Source organism: Mustela putorius, unplaced genomic scaffold, assembly GCF_011764305.1.
Source record: "Mustela putorius furo isolate JIRA1106 unplaced genomic scaffold, ASM1176430v1.1 tig00000731_pilon_pilon_pilon, whole genome shotgun sequence".
NCBI classification, from domain to species: Eukaryota; Metazoa; Chordata; class Mammalia; order Carnivora; family Mustelidae; genus Mustela; species Mustela putorius.
Window position 1 is genome coordinate 1,337,966 of NW_025421461.1, and position 18,446 is coordinate 1,356,411.

At 46.7% G+C, this 18,446-nt stretch overlaps 1 protein-coding gene and 1 pseudogene across 1 annotated transcript; both read right to left on the reverse strand.

Moving 5' to 3' along the window:
- Positions 1–4,066: 4,066 nt before the first annotated feature.
- LOC123393066 lies at positions 4,067–4,244 on the reverse strand (annotated as a pseudogene).
- Positions 4,245–4,383: 139 nt separating this feature from the next.
- PLD6 (phospholipase D family member 6) lies at positions 4,384–8,896 on the reverse strand. The gene is made up of 2 exons (XM_045083635.1): positions 8,288–8,896; positions 4,384–6,097 (listed from the first exon to the last, which is right to left on the reverse strand). Exons 1-2 carry the CDS (start codon positions 8,883–8,885, stop codon positions 5,850–5,852), a joined length of 846 nt encoding a protein of 281 aa, XP_044939570.1. The 5' UTR covers positions 8,886–8,896; the 3' UTR covers positions 4,384–5,849.
- Between the last annotated feature and the right edge of the window lie 9,550 nt (positions 8,897–18,446).

Sequence of the window (18,446 nt, forward strand, 5' to 3'; positions counted from 1 at the left end):
ACACAAAAACTAAAATCGGACTCTACCCATTAGAAATCGACTTACAGAATTCACAAAACCTAGAAGAAATAGAGTACAGACATATAAAGGATACATACTTCCAGTGTGCTATTCCAATTATTTAAGGATGTTTCAATAATTTTTATCCGTTAAATTCTAGGCACTGGTCCGATGTAATGGTATTCTAATAGATCTAATGCACTTTTGTGTTTTTTTTGTTTTTTAAGCTCTGTAAGCGCTGTTGTGAACATCAGTTGGCATTTGGAAAATCCAGCACCTTTTCATGATGAAAACACTCAGCAAACTAGGAATAGAAAGGATCTTATTCAATATGATAAAGAACAGCTATAAAAAAAAAAAAGACAACTAACCATACTTAATGGTGGAAAACTGGGGGCGCCTGGGTGGCTCAGTGAGTTAAGCCTCTGCCTTCCGCTCTGGTCATGATCTCAGGGTCCTGGGATCGAGCCCTGCAGGGAGCCTGCTTCCCTCTCTCTCTCTGCCTGCCTCTCTGCCTACTCATGATCTCTCTCTGTCAAATAAATAAATAAAATCTTTTTAAAAGGGTGGGGGTAGAAAACTGGAAGTGTTCTCCCTAAGGTCAGCAACAAAACAAGGATATCTGTTCTCACCATGTCTATTCTGGAGATTTTAGCCACACAAGAAAAAGGAAAGACATCCACATTGGAAAGAAGAAGTAAAACTGTATTTGTAGATGACATGATCTTGTATATGGGAAATCCTAAGGAACCCACCCCCCCAAAATATCAATTAAAACTGATAGAAGTTTTGCCGTTTTGCAGGATACAAGATTCATAAACAAAAATGAATTGTATTTACTAACAATCTGAGACACATTAAGAAAACAATTCCATTTGGAATAAAATCAAAAAGAATAAAATACTTGGGAATCAATTTTTTTAAGAAAGTGTAATACTTAGACACTGAAACTGTGAAAGATTATTTAAAGAAGACGAATCCTATGTTCATGAATTGGAAAATGTGCTATTCTTAGAATGGTAATACTTCCCAACGTTGACCTACAGATTCAACTCTATCCCTACCATAACCCCAGCTGCTTTTGCAAGATTCATATAGAAATGTAGCGACCCAGAACAGCCAAAACAATGTTGGAAGGAACGAAGTTAAAGAACTTGCTTACTGGATTTCAAAACTTGCCACAAATGCTAGGTAGTCAAGATAGTGTGGTACCGGCATAGGAACTGACCTGCAGGTCGATGAACCATAATTATGAATCCAGAAATAAGTGATTATATTTATGTAATCAATCGATTTTTGACAAGGGTGCCCAGATCATTCAACAGGGAAAGAATAGTCTTTTCAACAAATGGTGCTGGGACAACTATTCACATGCAAAAGAATGCCGCTGAACCCCCTTCCTCACACTGTACACAAAAAGTAACTCGAAATGATTCACAGACCTGGCCCGAAGTGGGCAGGCCCAGTGAGGGACAGGGATGAGAACGATCATCAGGAGGACGTGGCACAAACAGCCATGTTGAGGCCTCAGCTTTCCACTCTGCTGCCTTTCCTGCCACCACTGATCCCCAAGGATCATCTGCCCTTCAGTGCTGTTGTTTCTGATTACAAGAGGGTTACGATCACAGGTTCTATTTCATGGCACATCACACATCCTGCACGATTACAAGAATGCATGAAAAACTCCAGGTAAGAGAATTTCTTCAGGATTATAAAATTGTTATGAACAGAACTGCAGGGGGAAAGTATTTGAAAACACTGGATTGCACAGTGCTAAAAGTGCATAGCTGAATCATAATTGGGTCACTTTCTGAATCTATAAAGTCTGAAAAAAAAAGTTTCATAGGCTGACACATAAGACCTAAGAGTATAAGACTCAGAAAGAAACACAGAAGCCAATCTTTGTGACTTTGGACTGTGCAAGTGTTCCTTAGATATTGACACCAAAATACAAACAGCAGAAATTAAAAAAAAAAAAAAAAAAAACTTGGCAAATTTAACTGTATCAGAATTACTAACTGCACACAATACCCAAGAAAGTGAAAAGACTACCTAAAGAATGGGAGAAAATCTTTGCAAATCACATGTCTGGGGGCGCCTGGGTGGCTCAGTTGGTTAAGCGTCTGTGTTCAGCTCAGGTCATGATCCCAGGGTCCTGGGATCGAGCCCCACATCAGGCTCCCTGCTCAGTGGGGATCCTGCTTCTCCCTCTCCCTCTGCTGCTCTGCCTGCTTGTGTCTCTCACTTTGTCAAATATATAAATAAAATCTTTAAAAAAAAAAATCTTATGTCTGATAGGGGACTTGAGTCCAAAATATAAAAAGAACTATTACAATTCTTATAATTCATAAGTCAAAAGTTGTAACTTCTAATTCAACGATAAAAAGGCAATCCAATTTTTTAAAAAGTGGCAAAGGACTCGAATAGACATTTCTCCAAAGACAACATATAAATGACAAGTACATGAAGAGACACTCAACATCCTTAGTCATCAGGAAAACGCCAAGTCAAAACCACAAGACACCACCTCATACTCCATAGGCTATTATTTTAAAAGTCAGTGGTAGGGGTGCCTGGGCTGCGCAGTGGGTTAAAGCCTCTGCCTTCGGCCCGGGTCATGATCCCAGGGTCCTGGGATCGAGCCCTGCAACAGGCTCTCGGCTCAGTGGGGAGCCTGCTTCCTCCTCTCTCTCTGCCTGCCTCTCTGCCTACTTGTGATCTCTGTCAAATAAACAAATATTTTTTAAAAAGTTAGTGGTAGTTTTTTGTTGGCAGGGATGCAGAGAAGGAGGAACCCCCAGACTTTGCTGGTTGGAATGTAAAATGGTGCAGTCACTTTGGAAAAGTCTGGCAGGTTCTTGGTAGAGTTCTAGGACCCAAAAATTCTACTCCAAAGCATATACTCAAGAAAAATGAAAACATGCTTCCACATGAACACTTACATGTGAATGTTTCCTTTACGTGTAACAGTGGAAACCACTGAGATGTCCATCAGTTGATGAATGGGTTCCAAACACATGGTCTACCCACATGACACTACAAGAAGTGAATACTGACACGTGTTACAACAGGGACAGCCTCAAAAACACGCTGAGGCACCTGGGTGGCTCGGTCAGTTAAGCATCTGCCTTTGGCTCAGGTCATAATCCCAGGGTCCTGGGGTCGGCTCCCTGCTCAGCACAGAGGAGGCTCCTTCTCCCTCTGCCTGCTGCTCCCCCTGCTTATGCTCTGTCAAATAAAATTTTCTTTTGCCTGCTAAATGAAAGAAGGCAGGTGCAAAATGCCACAGACTGTGGGATTCCAGGTATATGAAATGTCCACAGTAGGAAATTCCAGAGAGACAGGAAATAAGTCAGTGGTTGCCAGAGGCTGGGAGTGAGAGAGAATGAGGTACTGCTCTTGAGACATGATTTCTTTCTAGGGTGATGAAAATGCTCTCAAATCAGAGTGGTGCATACTTTACAGGGGTGCATCTTAGGATATATGAATCCCAATGAAGTCTTTTCAAAAATGCAATCAGTTGCTTTTTAAAAAAAATAATAATTCAAAAGAACCAATATGTGCTTGAAATTACAATACAGGTGCATGGGTTCACTCAAACCCTCCCAGGGGGGTTGACACTTGCCACACACTACTCCCACGACAGTGGTTTTCAATCACAAGCGTTGCAAGAGGAAGTTTTATCTTAACTACAATTCTTTTCCAACCAATTAACTACCACCTGAAACTTGTGAGATGTAATATCCCGCTGCTCAAATAATGAAGATAGCAATATAAATGAAACTATTAAATAAAAAATGTTACGAGATGAGATCATTTCGGGATCCTGAAAACGTTTCATCCAGGTGGCTCGGCTAGGTCACCTCTGCACCCCGTTACTAATGTGCATCCGCCTGGCCCGGCCAGAAAGGGCTGGGGTCACAGCAGACGCAGACTCAGCAGGGGCAGCGGGCTGCCTGTGTGCCCACCGTCACAGGGTGGAGGAAAAAACCTGGAAAGTCCGCCACCAGCAGCAGGGACATGTTGGAAAACACTTCCTGGCTTCTTGCTGGCTGGCTGGCTGAATCAGGAGACAGCGTGCACACCGTGCCGCACTACCACACAAATGATGCGGTCAAGTTTCCCACACGGGGGACATCGCAGGGGCAAGCAGGCCCGCAGTGCAGTGGCTAAGTCCCTCCCTGGAAAAAGCACCTGCCTTACCTGTGGAAAACTCGAGTTCCCCCAGCACCACGTTCAGGTCTGGCTCCTCTTGGCGGCTCCCATCGTGACCGATGGCTCCGAAACAGCTCCAGGTCGTCCACCCCCACCAAAATGTTACTTAATAAACAGCACCCACTCTCTGAGCAAAAGGCAAAGAAACACCCAGTACTACCATTCCAGAACAAGAACATATTTATTTAAGTGTGCCAGAAGTCCAGGACAGCCCGGCTTCATCATTCACAACACAGGATACAACTTCTGCTCTCCCTTCAGAACACACAGTGCGGGAAAAGACAGGTGAAAAAACACTTTCAGTGTCCAAGCATTTCCCATTTCCGATCTATGTATTTTATAGCTTCGGTTACATCAGAAAAATTAACTTGAGGTTTACTTGCCCAACACAGTAAGTCACGGATCACTTTCGATGGGCAACAACACGCAGCGTGACCGCTCTGTGCAGGTGGCTCGGCAGGCGTGAGCACACCAGGAGTCACCAGGACAAGTCACACACCGTATCACTGATACAAATGACAAGATGGCAAAACCACCAGGGCCCACTTGAGCTATCTATAAATAAAGGTACATGTTACGAAAAAACAATCTAACTTTTCACAAATGTCCATAGGTAGCTATTCTCCTAATTACCAGTGAGAGCAAATCCCAGAGCCGACAGTAAGAACACATCTGTGGGGCGCCGCGCCCAACACTGGCCTCCCTCCTAGTTAACTCCTCCAGATGGTCAGGTAACTGGCCAAAACTGCCAGTGAGTCAAGTTCATGGGTATTACACTCAAGGTCACTTCGAAGCACACCAAATCAACTTGAATTCGAGAATGTGGACAAAGGCATAAGGAAAGGAAACAGAAGCAGCTTCTGGCCACTCGCAGTCCTCGCTGGTAGACCTTGCACTTGACTGCAGTGAGCACAGAGGGGAAGTGGCAGAACATGAACATCTTCAGGTGTATTTGTAGTAAAGGGTCATCATGTAAGGAGACCCGGGTAAGAGCACCACCTGCCCGCCACGGGGGGCCAGCCATGCTGACGAGGGAGCCTGGAAGGCAGCTCCCTGCTCCCGCCCAGCCCCTCTCTCCCCTCCTGCCCTTTTTCCTCCCCGACTTCTCCCCTTTCCCTCTGCAGACTCAAACCCGCCAAGAAGCCACGGAGGAGCTGGCCGCCTCTGGCCAACGCCAGGGCCCAGCGGTGCTGATGGGAGCGGCCGGGCCACCAGGAGAAGCAGAAAGCATTCTGGAGCCACTGGTGGGGGTGCTGCCGGGGTTGGCCAAAGCACGAGAGTCTCTAGAATCAGACTGGGGGTCAGCTTGCATGCTGGGTGGGAGCTGGCGAGCTGCAACCACACGGGCCCCGGGGCAGGAAACAAGTGGGCCCGCGACAACGCATCGGTGTTGCAGGGATGTCCCTGTGCTTTGTCACCCCAAATGCTCTTGAGTTTGCTTTAGTGCCCTGTGGACGAGAATGGAGGGTGCGCAGCGACTTCCTGAGATGTCGCTCAGGGGCCGCAGCTCTGGGCACGACCCAGGCCAGTCTGGAGCCCCAGCTTCAGTCTGCTTTCCACTCCCGGGACCAAAAAGTTTTGATACTGGACAGCACTCGCCCCCCAACTCCGCAGACAGAGGAGAGAGCACAGCTTCAGTGACTCTGCTTCTTTTGCGGGAAAAAGGTGTACTTGGTCGGATTAAACTCTTCCCAAATACGCTCAAATTCTTCCAGGAAAAGCCTCACATACTCCTCATCCTCCATAATCAGGACGTTCTCTCTGTTGTTTTGAATGGCTTGCGTGGTCCAGTTGAGGGAGCCGGTGATCAGCACCTTCTTGTCCACAATGGCGAACTTATGATGCATGTAGCCCAGGTCCTGGTCGTGTCGCACCTGGATGCCTGCGGAAAGGGCCAGTCAGCCTTCGCCACCGCCCGCCACACCCCCATGCCCACCCTCGCTAGACGACTCTGCCTGTTTGCTTCTCATCTGGCAGGAAACGGGAAGGTGGTTCCCCTCCGGCAGGTGGTGGGGGCTGCGCCGGATGGGACCAGCAGAGGAGGGAGGGCCGAGGGGACAGGAGCAGGGGACACACACAGACATACACATACTGATTTCACACAACCTGCCTTCCTGTGCAGACAACTCTGCCCGCACCCAGCCCTGCAATCTGAGGGAGGTCTGCCCACCCCCACTGCTCTTGTACAACCCAGCCAGCACAGTCCTGTTGTTCCAGGACATCCTGGTTCCAGGACGAGCCGGCTCTGAATCCGGCCAGGGCAACCAGAGCAACCGCCAGCGGGGCTTTCCCACCTTCGAGCTCCCGCCCTGCCCATCCCGGGACCGGAACATGCCAGGAAACACCATGCACGCCAGGACTGCACCCCCCTGGGGAGGGGGTGAGCCTGAGGCAGAAGGACCACAGGAGAAGCCAGGCCCTGGGTGCTTCAGCGGCACCAGGCCGCTGAAAAAAACAGAGAAAACAGGCTCTCCCTGGCTTTGCCCCTGTGGCTCACTGCAAAGCCAGTAACGGCTGCCTCTTGTTTTCCCATTTGTCTCTCTACTACTGTTTTCAGCCTCCCCTCGGGCAGGACCTGTCTGTCCATTCCCCTCTGCATGGACCCTGGAGTCATGCCAACCTCACTGACAAGTTATCTGCTCAGTGAACAAGACCATTAGAAATAGGACTTAAAAGAACAGTTTAAAATAGGCTGTTTTGCAATGGGGCCACCAGGCTTCACAAAAAAAAATACAAGATGACCAAATTAGGATGGGCTATCAGATAAACAGATAATTTTTAAAAAATAACTATGTCCCATGCAATATTTGGGATGTACACTAAAAATTATTCGTGGCTTATCTGAACTTCAAATTTACCAGGGGATTTTGCCCAGCAGCCCTGCCTTGAAACCATCCTATCCCAGAGGACACAGACACCATTTCTCACAGCCTCTAATCGACCCACCACCAACTCCTGTCAGCTCTACCTTCAAAACGGATCTTAATCTGACCATTTTTGGGACGCCTCGGTGGTTCAGTCGGTCAAGTGCTCAATTCTTGATTTTGGCTCAGATCACGATCTCAGGGGTGTGGGATCAAGCCTACTAACGTTCCCCCCACGTTTCCTTCTGCTCCCCCATATCTGACCATTTCTGCCCCCCTCCAAGTTACCATAGGCTCTCCCATCCAGTGGGACACCCAGAACACAATGTTACTCTGAAATTGAGGAGGAAATACAGAACTCACAGGTAGGCCCAGGATCTGAATTTAGACCCTCTTCAAAATCATTCCTACTTCCCACTTCATCTGCCCTCACCCCAGAGGCAGAGAAAGGCCAGTCAGACGTGTATGTCATCCCCGTTTTTTGCAGCTCAAGGAACAAGTTAACTGTTCACCAGCTAAACATTTTAACTGCACTTTTTAGCATCTTGTTTTTACTCACTTCAAAAGCTCTAGCATGAAATTCACTAGTGTAGTTAAAATGAAATGCCTTTTTCCTCCCTCATTGTATTAGCCCAGTCATTGCCGTCTTGGGGCACCTGTTCCCAAGCACACAGTATTGAGAATCTGCTAGCGGGCAGGCTTGACCCTTCATCTCTTCAAGACCATTGCGCTAGGCCACTGCAACAGTCAGAAACAGCTGGCGGGGCTGCATCCCCAGCTCTACCCACCATAGGCTTTCCCCAGTATCCCAAGGCCAACATGGATCATGACAATGTGGGGAATCAAAGGAGCGTGGTGGCTTCCCCAGTGTCACTGGGCAGGCCCCCAGCCTCTGACAACGCCCCAGATCTTCCTCCACCGGCTGGGGACACACTCAGATATCCGCAGCACAGAAGCGCCAACCACGGGGCTAGGGCAGGTGCTCTCTCTGGATGGCCCTGGAGTCCCTCCAGGGTAGAACCAGCCCAACCTCACGAGGCCACCAAGGGACATGAAAGGGTCTCTCTCACCCATCCTCAGACCCCTGTAGTATCCGCCTTTGACATTGCCCCCTGGGTCAGGTCACGCGCCAGGTGGGGTGTGCTCCCCAAAGGGCTCCGCAAACCTTAGCTCCAAGCCTGGGTCCTGGCCGCTGCGGCCTGGCCTACCTGCCTTTCGTAGCAGGCCGATCTGTGAGCCGTTCAGAGCCATGTAGTCGCAGTCGGTGATGACCCGGATGCGCACCCCACGCTGGTGCAGCAGCTGCACCGCACGGCCCAACTGTGGGCTGGAGAAGGCAAAGAGGCAGAGCTCCAGGCTGGAACGAGCGGCCAAAAGGGCGCGCAGCAGGCGGCTGAGCGAGCTCTCGCCGTGGGGCAGGCTGCAGGGGCAGCCTGCCGGGGGCCCCGACGGCCCCTCACCGGGAGCCTGCAGCAGGGCCTCCGTGCAGGTCACCTGCGACGGGAAGAAGAGCACCTCGCGCCGCGGCGGCCTTCGCCGCTCTTGCCGGCGCCCGGCCCGCAGCCAGTGCAGCACGGAGGGCAGCGCTTCCAGGGCCAGAGCCAGACCCAGGGTCGCCACGGCCACCATTTGCCAACGTAACCGCTCCATTCCGACTCGGCCCTCCTCGGCCCGCGGCCCACAGCGCCTGCACTCCCGCGACCACCGACACCCGCCGCCCCCAACCAACCGCTGCCCCACACGCCGGCGTCCCCGCCAGCCACGTACGTGCGACGCCCTCCAACACACACGCCACCCAACACGCATGCGCGCCCGGAGGCCTGTACAGCCACCTCCTTGCCCACCGCGCCTGCGCGACCCCACGCACGTGCGCCCGCTGTCCAAGCACCGCCCACCGGGCCTGCGCACTTGCCAACCACGTGCACCCGACCTTCCCCTCTACCACCAGCGTGTACCACCCACAGCACCTGTGCGTGCCTCCCAGTCGCGCCTGCGCTCTGGGCCTACAGTGTCAACGACACCCCACTGCGTCTGTGGGCCTGCTGGTCACGTGCTCCAGGCCCTGCCCTCCCAACCCCACCGAGATCTGTGAACCCCGCCCGCCCCCCCGTGGGGCCTGCCACAACCCAGGCCCTCCTCCCTTTGCGGGCTGGTAGAGCAGGGCTGACCTCGCAGTTCACACTTTCCCTTTTGCTTTGCGTACAGCCAGGCGGGACGGACAGAAAGGCCTGGAACACACTGAGAATGTCAAATAAGGAACACTTAGCCGGTGGCAGGGTTTGAACCCGAAGTGTCGCAGACCGTGGTGTGATGGGGACGGCCAAAGTCCAGCGTTAGGCCCCTTGTATTTCTACCACCTCTCCCGGTACCCACTTGGTATGTGAAGATGTCGTTCTGCTTGAAGCATAAACAGTGAAAACTGGGAAGTCCTTGGTCCTGACTTAGCAAGCACCAGGCCCACGGTGTGTCACTTGAGAGGGACTATGCCTTTTCACGGGGACAGAAAAGAGAGTCAAAGAGTAAGATGCTTTTTTCTTTCCTGAATCTTGGTTAGGAATTTCCTTGGTTCATTTGAAGACTGCTTGTGGTCTTTGAAAGGAAATGATAATCAGAGAAGCAATTATCATATGCTTTCTCTGAAATGAGGAATTTAGAGAGGCAGGGCTAGGGTTCGTGGGGGGAGGGGAGGGAAAAATTAAACAAGTTGGGACTGGAGTGGGAGACAACTATGAGACTCTTAATCCCAGGAAACAAACTGAGAGCTGGGGGTGGGGGGCAGCAGGGGTGGGAGTTGGGGGTGGAGGGGTAGGGAGGGATAAAGTGGCTGCGTGGTGGACATGGGGGAGGATATGTGTTATGGTGAGTGCTGTGAAGTGTATAAGACCGATGATTCATAGACCTGTACCCCTGAAACAAATTAATACATTCTATGTTAATAAAAAAAGAAAAAGAATTGTGAAGTGATATTAGATACCTTCCCACTTGAAGTGTGCTAATGATATCTTTCACAAGAAGATGATGGTAGTTCAAGTCCATTTAGCAGCCAGACTGCAGTCTGATTGGCTTTACCCTTCTTCCTTCATGTAAATTTGATAGAATCTTATAAACATGGTGTTAGGGAATTTGGAAAACTTTCGTTTATCTCATCTCCTAGATTTTGAAAGAAATGTTTGGCAGAGTTCAATTTTTATTGGAAATTAAACTGACGCTGCTTCAATTTTCCGAGGATTTTTATTTCACGGACAGTGTATCACTGAGTGCCCTGGACTGGCATGATTGTCAAAAGAAGGTCAGCTGTTGCTCCCATAAGGTGTGCTCTCATGCTTCCTTGTTTGTTTGTTTTTTGAAGGAAGAACATAGCCAGGGGTCAACATCTACATTACTTATATATCGGTAATTAAATAAGGAGGCCTGACTGAAGTGGCTCTAATACCTTGGTGGCCTATGTAAGCAGCCTAAAATCTAACCCAGAACCCAACCAACCCAAAACCCAAGTCAAACTGGAAACATGTAATCCAGAGGCAATGCCCTTAAATCCAAGAAAATGAAATTTAATAGCAACTGATCACAAACCACCAACTAGGCTTTCCTGGACAAGGCAATCATCTAATCAAATAGTCCTAAAATCATCCTTATTAAACTACATGAGTTCATTTTCTCTCTCTCTTTTTTTTAAGATTCTGTTTATTTATTTGACAGACAGAGATCACAAATAGGCAAGAGGTAGGCAGAGAGAGAGAGGGAAGCAGCCTCCCCATCAAGCAGAGAGCCCGATGCGGGGCTCGATCCCAGGACCCCAAGGTCATCACCCGAGCTGAAGGCAGAGGCTTTAACCCACTGAGCCACCCAGGTGCTCCGCATTTTCTCTTTCACCCAACAGTCTTCAAAAATAAAAATGCTCCTTTGGGATCCCCACTCTGTAGGAAGCCTGCTTCTCCCTCTCCCACTCCCCTTGCTGTGTTCCCTCTCTCACTGTCTCTGTCAAAGAAATAAATAAAACCTTTAAGAAAAGAAAAAAAAAGAAAGAAAGAAAGAAAGAAAGAAAGAAAGGAAATGATAACTCCTCTACCATCTCCTCCTTATAACCGGTCTCCATGACTTCCCTTTGTTAAATGCAGACCCTCAGAGGGCTCCTGGGTGGCTCAGTGAGCTCTGAGTGAGTGACTAAGCCTCTGCCTTCGGCTCAGGTCATGATCTCAGGGTCCTGGGATCGAGTCCTGCATCAGGCTCTCTGCTCAGCAGGGAGCCTGCTGCCCTCTCTCACTCTCTTCCTGCCTCTCTGCCTACTTGTGATCTCTCTCTCTGTGTCAAATGATTAAATAAAATCTTAAAAAAAAAAAAAAACCTAACATTAAAAAAAAAGACAGACCCTCAGATTGCGGGGGAAAGAGTGACTTTGGAAAATCATGTTTGACTGGAAACTATAAGGCTAAACACAAAAGGGCCTGGACATAAACACTGTACTCGGTACATCGGTTCTTGGTATACTTGGTACATCTACTCTACTTGGTACAGGGAACTGCTTACATACCCACTGGGGATGACTGGGTTAGTAAATGCTTGTCCAATAGTAGGAGCCAGGGTTCGCTCTGTTGGATGGGATAAGAAATCAGATCCCTATGGTACTGGACTGGAGTCAGAGATACCACAGTGAGGTCATGGGTAGCCTAGGATGTATATGTCATATGTCAGTGTTGACATACATATATCACATACCTCAGTCCCCCAGGAGGCCTGGACGCAGTGAGACCCCAGGAGCAGTGAGCATCCCTTGCTCCCAGATCTCAGTTTCTAAACACTGTTCTTCAATAAAAGGAACCTGGACTCGGTGAAGAAATAAATAGTTGATTCTAGGATTGGGCAGGGAACTCGTAAGCCATGTTTTAGGCATCTTGTATTACCAGAAAGTAAGGATGTGGCATGGCAGCATGACGAAAGGACACGGGAGTTAACCTGAAAGAACCTTCAGTGGCCAAACTGGAGTAGTTTGAGAAACAAAGTAAATGATGCAGTGTTGGATTATAACCGAAGTATCAGATAAATATGCATGATTCCATACTGAAATTAAGAAATGACCGAAGAAAGAAACAAAAGAGAAGATACAAGTGTTCACAGAAGAATTCCGAATAGTTTATGTAGCTATTCCCTGCCACGGGAGGGAGAACGAAATCTCCCTGCCCCTTTGAAGGTGGCCTAGACTTAGTGACTACAGTAGGGGAAGGAGAAAAATAAAGTTTACATGGAGAAACCTGGTAAACATCACCTTAACCAAGTGACGCTTGACATCACCAGAGTTGTGTAAATGTTATGTACCCCTGATATGATATTTTTGAAAAGGTTTTATTTATTTACTTGTCATAGATCACAAGGAGGCAGAGAGGCAGGCAGAGAGAGAGGGAAAAGCAGGCTCCCTGCCAAGCAGAGAGCCCGATGTGGGGCTCGATTGCAGGACCATGACCTGAGCTGAAAGTAGAGGCTTTAAGCCACCTAGCCACCCAGGCACTCCTGATATATTTTTAAAACATGTATTTATTAGGGCGCCTGGGTGGCTCAGTGGGTTGAGCCTCTGCCTTCGGCTCGGGTCATAATCTCGGGGTTCTGGGATCGAGTTCCACATCAGGCTCTCTGCTTGGCGGGGAGCCTGCTTCCTCCTCTCTCTCTCTCTCTCTCTGCCTGCTTCTCTGCCTACTTGTGATCTCTCTGTGTCAAATAAATAAATAAATACTTAAAATAAAATAAATAAAAAGTGTATTTCTTTTATTTTTTTAAGGGAGAGAGCAGGGCAAAGGGCAGAAGGAAAGAAGAATGTCAAGCAGACTCCCTGCTGAGCACACAGCCTGATGTGGAGCTCAATCCCATGCCCCCAGGATCATGACTCGAGGAAAAATCAAGAGTCAGTCACTCAACAGACTGAGCGACCCAGGCGCATGACATGATTGATGAGAAGGACACTTCACCTCTATTGGTGGCCTTTCCCAAAGCTCCTAAACCCAAATCAAACCTGAGCAAAAAACATCAGAAATCCAGATTGAAGGGCATGCTATCACATTCCACAGGATATCTGGCTGAGGACGTGAAAAAAAGCAAGAACTTAGAAACGGTAAAACAGACCAGCAGATACCGGGGTGCCCTGGACTGGATCCTGAAACAGAAAGTGGAGGTTACTGGAAAAAGTGGTGAAATCCGAATAAAGTCTGGATTTTAATTAATAGTAATACGCTGGGGCGCCTGGGTGGTTCAGTGGACTAAAGCCTTTGCCTTCGGCTCAGGTCATGATCCCAGGGTCCTGGGATTGAGCCCGGCATTGTGCTCTCTGTTCAGCAGGGAACCTGCTTCCCCCCCACCTCTCTCTGCCTGCCTCTCTGCCTATTTGTGATCTCTGTCTGTCAAATAAATACTTAAAATATTTTAAAAAATAGTAATACACCAATGTCTGTTTCTTCACTTTGAGAAACGTATGACAGCAGTGTAAGACTAACAGTAAGGGAAACTGGAGGAAGAGTAGACGGGAACTCTCTGTGCTGCCTTTGAAACTTTTCAGCAAATCTGAAATCATTCCAAATTAAAAGTTCATTAAAAACATCAAACTTCCACTTTCCATTTGATCCAGGTATCCCACTCCTAAATCTCACCCAACAGAAATGAAAGCATGTGTCTATGTATCTACACAAAGACTTGAACTCAGATGTTCCCAGCAGGTTTATGGGTAATAGCCCAAGCCTAGACACAAAACCAGCGTCCATCACCAGATAAATAACCAAATCTTCACCCATCTATGGATGGAAGACTATTTAGCAGTAAGAATAAATATAAATCAATATAAATGACCACATGGGTGAATTTCAATAAGGTTGAGTGAAAAAAGACACAACAACATATGTACTGTATGGTTCCATGACATGCAATTCTAGGAAAGTCCAACTAGAGTGACAGTAAGTAAATCTGTGGTTGCCTGGAGATGGTGGGAAGGGAAAGGGGTTACCAAAAACACACACCATGATATGTTCATCATCTTAGTGGTGATGTGCAGCTGCATATGTCAAAACTTTTCAGACTGGATGGTTTCCAGGAGTATAAATTACTGTATGCCAATTATACTTCAATAACACTGGGTTTTTGTTGTTGTTGTTTGCTTTTCTTTAAAATAGAGATCCTGAGTTTAATTCTGGACCCCCTACTTCCTAGCTGTATGACCAAGAGCGAATTGGTTTATCTCTTTGAGCCTCACTTTTTTCACCTGAACTGATAATACATTTAATACAGAATGAGAAGAGGGACTTCCAGTTATGGCAGCATACAGAGGTAGTCAAGTATGTATCTACACAAAGACTTGAACTCAGATGTTCCCAGCAGGTTTATGGGTAATAGCCCAAGCTATTACACACACAAAATGGGTACACACACAAAAATATAAAATAACAAACCAAAAAATCCCACTATACACATGCGTGTGCACACGTGTGCGTGCTCGCGCGCGCGCACACACACACACACACACCCTACTGCTTCAGGGCACCAGAAATCCACCAAAGGCAGACAACCAAATGAGAAGCATCATTTTTTAAAAACTGCTGCAGCTGAGGATAGGAGCAGTGGGAGTCCCTGGCCCTGTCGACTGAGGCTCCTCTCATCCTTCACTCTTCCAGTTTGTCTGGCAAAAAGTGGTGGTTCAGTTGGGAAAAATGAACAAACAAACCTGCAGCCTTGCCAGCTTGACCCTCCAGACCAGTCAGGAATATGACAACAAGATTCCGAAATGGAGAAAACCATAGAAAAGCTGACCTACATGCTCCACCCCTCCCTGGCTAACTGGGGAGCTGTGCAGGAATGAGAGAGGCCAGGGACAAATGAGAGCCAGTGGAGGCTTGAAAGGATTCCTAACCCACAAACAGGTTGGTCAGCAGAGGATGGGGAGTCTTATTGGCTCAAAAGTATTTGGGTTCAACCTCTGCATAAATCTCTGGCTGACTACCACATTAGGAAGACCCAGTGGTGACCTCTAGGAATGAATAAAACGAAGACTTAAAAAAAAAAAAAAAAAAAAAAAACTAAGCAGACATGCCAATGCCACCCTACAGAGGGAGAGACTCTACATGTTAAGTCCAGGCAAGTTTTCAAAGAAAAACAGCCTTACAAAAATAAAATAGAATCCAGAATTGCTCTGCTATATTATCTAAGATGTCCAGTTTGCAACCAAAACTTAATAGACATGCAAAGCAACAGGAAAGTGTGACCAGTGTGTGGGGAACACAGCAGCCAATGCAAACTGACTCTGAGTGGACACAGGTGTTGGAAACAGTAGAAAAAACACTTCAAAGCATGTATTTATAAATAAGTTCAAAGAATTAAAGGAAAATATAATGATAATCAATAGATACTCATTAGAGAAATAGAAATCATTTTTAAAGTCTATGCAAACTGCCAGTTTCCTCAATTGTAACCAACAACTCTGGTTGGAAATGTTATAATGGGGAGGCAGGGGCACCTGGTTAAGCATCCGACTCTTGCTTTCAGCTCAGGTCATGACCATGGGGTCATGGGATCAAACCCTACATTGGGTTCCACACTGGGCATGGAGTCTGTTTAAGATTCTCTCACTCCTTCTTCCTCTGGCCTTCTACTCATGCACACAGGCTCTCTCTCTCTCTCAAAAAATTGAGAAAAAAATAATGGGGGAGGCTGTGCCTGTATGGGGACAGAGGATGTATGGGAAATCTCTGTACCTTCCCCTCACTTTTGCAGTAAACCTAAGACTGTTCTTAAGAATTTAATTCTTGGGGCACCTGGGTGGCTCAGTCAATTAAGTGTCTGACCTCAGCTCAGGTCCTGATATTGAGGTCCTGGGATCACATCCCACATCAGACTCTGTGCTCAGCATGGAGTCTGCTTGTGCCTCTTCCTCTGCCCCTCCCCCTGCTCATGCTCCGTCTCTCAAATCAATAAATAAAATCTTTAAAAAATAAAGAAATTAAGTCTCTTACATCATGCACAAAAATAAATTCAAAGTGTATTAAAGACCTAAATGTAAGACCTGAAATGATAAAACTTCTCTGACATCAGCTGTAAAAACTTTTTTTCTAGCTATGTCTCCTCAGGCAAGGGAAACAAGAGCAAAAATTAACTATTGGAACCACACTTAAATAAAAAGCTTTTGCACAGGAAAGGAAGCATGAACAAAATTAAAAGGCAATTTATTGAGTGGAAGAAGACATTTGCAAATAATATATCCAATAAGGAGTTAATACCCAAATTCTACACACACACAAAAATTCTGTTTTGGGGCTCCTGGGTGGGTCAGTGGGCTAAAGCCTCTGCCTTCAGCTCAGATCATGATCCCAGGGTCCTGGGATCGAGCCCCACATTGGGCTCTCTGTTCAGCAGGGAGCCTGCTTCTCTCTCTCTCTCTCTCTCTCTGCCTGCCTCTCTGCCTACTTGTGATCTCTGTCTGTCAAATTAAAAAAATCTCTTTTTAAAAATCCGTTTTAAAAAAATGGGCAGAGGAACTGTATAGACATTTTCCCAAAGGAGACATCCAGATGACCAACAGACACATGAAAGAATGTTCAACATCACTCAGCATCAGGGAAGCGCAAAACAAAACCACAGTGAGATACCACCTCAAATCTATCATAATGGTTAAAACAAAAAAGACAAGAAATAACAAGTGTTGGTGAGGATGTGGGGAAAAGGAACCCTTGATCACTGTTGGTACAAATGTAAGTTGGTGTGGCCCCTGTGGAAAACAATATGGAGTTCCCTTAAATAATTAAAAATAGAAATACTATACGATCCAGTAATTCCATGACTGCATATTTACCCAAAGAAAGTGAAAACACTAATTCAAAAAGATATATATACCCCCATGTTCATTGAGGCATTATTTACAATAGTTATGCATGTAAGCAGCCCCAGGGTCCATCAAAAGATGAATGGATAGGGCACCTGGGGGGGTGGTCAGTTGGTTAAGTGACTGCCTTTGGCTCAGGTCATGATCCTGGAGTCCCAGGATCCAGACTCCCTGCTCAGTGAGGAGGCTGTTTCTCCCTCTAACCCACCCCAATATCATGCTCTCTCTCTCTCTCTCATTCCCTCTCAAATAAATACACAAAATATTTTTTTTAAATGATGAACGGATAAAGAAGATGTGGTATGTATATACAGTGGAATATTACTCGGCCATAGAAAAGGACAAGATCTTGTCATTCACAACAACATGGATGGACCTCAAGGGTATTATGCTGAGTGAAGTAAGTCAACCAGAGAAAGACAAATACCATATGATTTCACTTATGTGTGGAATCTAAACAAGCAAAAACAGAAATAGGCCCATAAATACAGAGAATAAAACCACTCATTGCCAGAAGGACAGAGGTGGAGAAATGGGCAAAATGAGTGAAGGGGCATGGCAAATAGAAGCTTCCAGTTTGGGAGAGTAAGTCATGGGGATGAAAGACACAGCATAGACAATATAGACAGTGATATTGTAATAGGGTTGTAAAGTGACAGATTGTAGCTACATTTGTGCATAATGTGCACACGCGTCCAATCACTATGTTGTACACCTGAGACTAATGTGACACCATGTGTCAACTACAATAAAATAATTTTATTTTTTAAATTTTCTTAAAGATTTTATTTATTGAGAGAGAGAATGAGAGCGAGGGAGATTACAGAGGGAGAGGGAGAGGGAGAAGCGGACTCCTGCTGAGCAGGGAGCCCAATGTGAGGCTTCATCCCACCACCCTGAGATCATGACCTGAGCTGAAGGCAGAGGCTCAACCGACTAGGCCACCCAGATGCCCCAGCAAAATAATTTTAAAAATTAAGTTTTTTTTAGAAAATCTATGAAAACCATGTATCAGATAAGAGGTTAGTTTCCAAAAGATACAACTAGAATTCAATAGCTGAAGAACTCAATAGCAGAAGAAAATTAACTCATATTAAAAAATGGACTAAAGGGCGCCTGGGTGGCTCAGTGGGTTAAGCCGCTGCCTTCGGCTCAGGTCGTGATCTCAGGGTCCTGGGATCAAGTCCCGCATCGGGCTCTCTGCTCAGCAGGGAGCCTGCTTCCTCCTCTCTCTCTCTGCCCGCCTCTCTGCCTACTTGTGATCTCTGTCTGTCAAATAAACAAATAAAATCTTTTTTAAAAAAAATGGACTAAAGACTCAAATAGACACTCTAAAAGAAACATAGAGTTGGCCAACGGGCACATGAAAAGATGCTTAATGTCACTAATCATCAAGGAAATGCCAATCAAGACCACGACAAGACCTCACATGTGTTAGGATGGCTATTATCAAATAACAAAAGACATTGGCAAAGTTGTAGAGAAATTGGAGCCTTTGTACACTGCTGGTGGGAATCCAA

Bases quoted from the DNA above. Each gene is read 5' to 3' on its own strand.
- PLD6 (XM_045083635.1), bottom strand. From the start codon at position 8,885: ATGCGTGTTGGGTGGCGTGTGTGTTGGAGGGCGTCGCACGTACGTGGC. The intron at 6,098-8,287 runs GTAGGCCAGGCC...CCCTTTCCGCAG, and splicing joins CGGCCTGCTACGAAAGGCAG to GCATCCAGGTGCGACACGAC.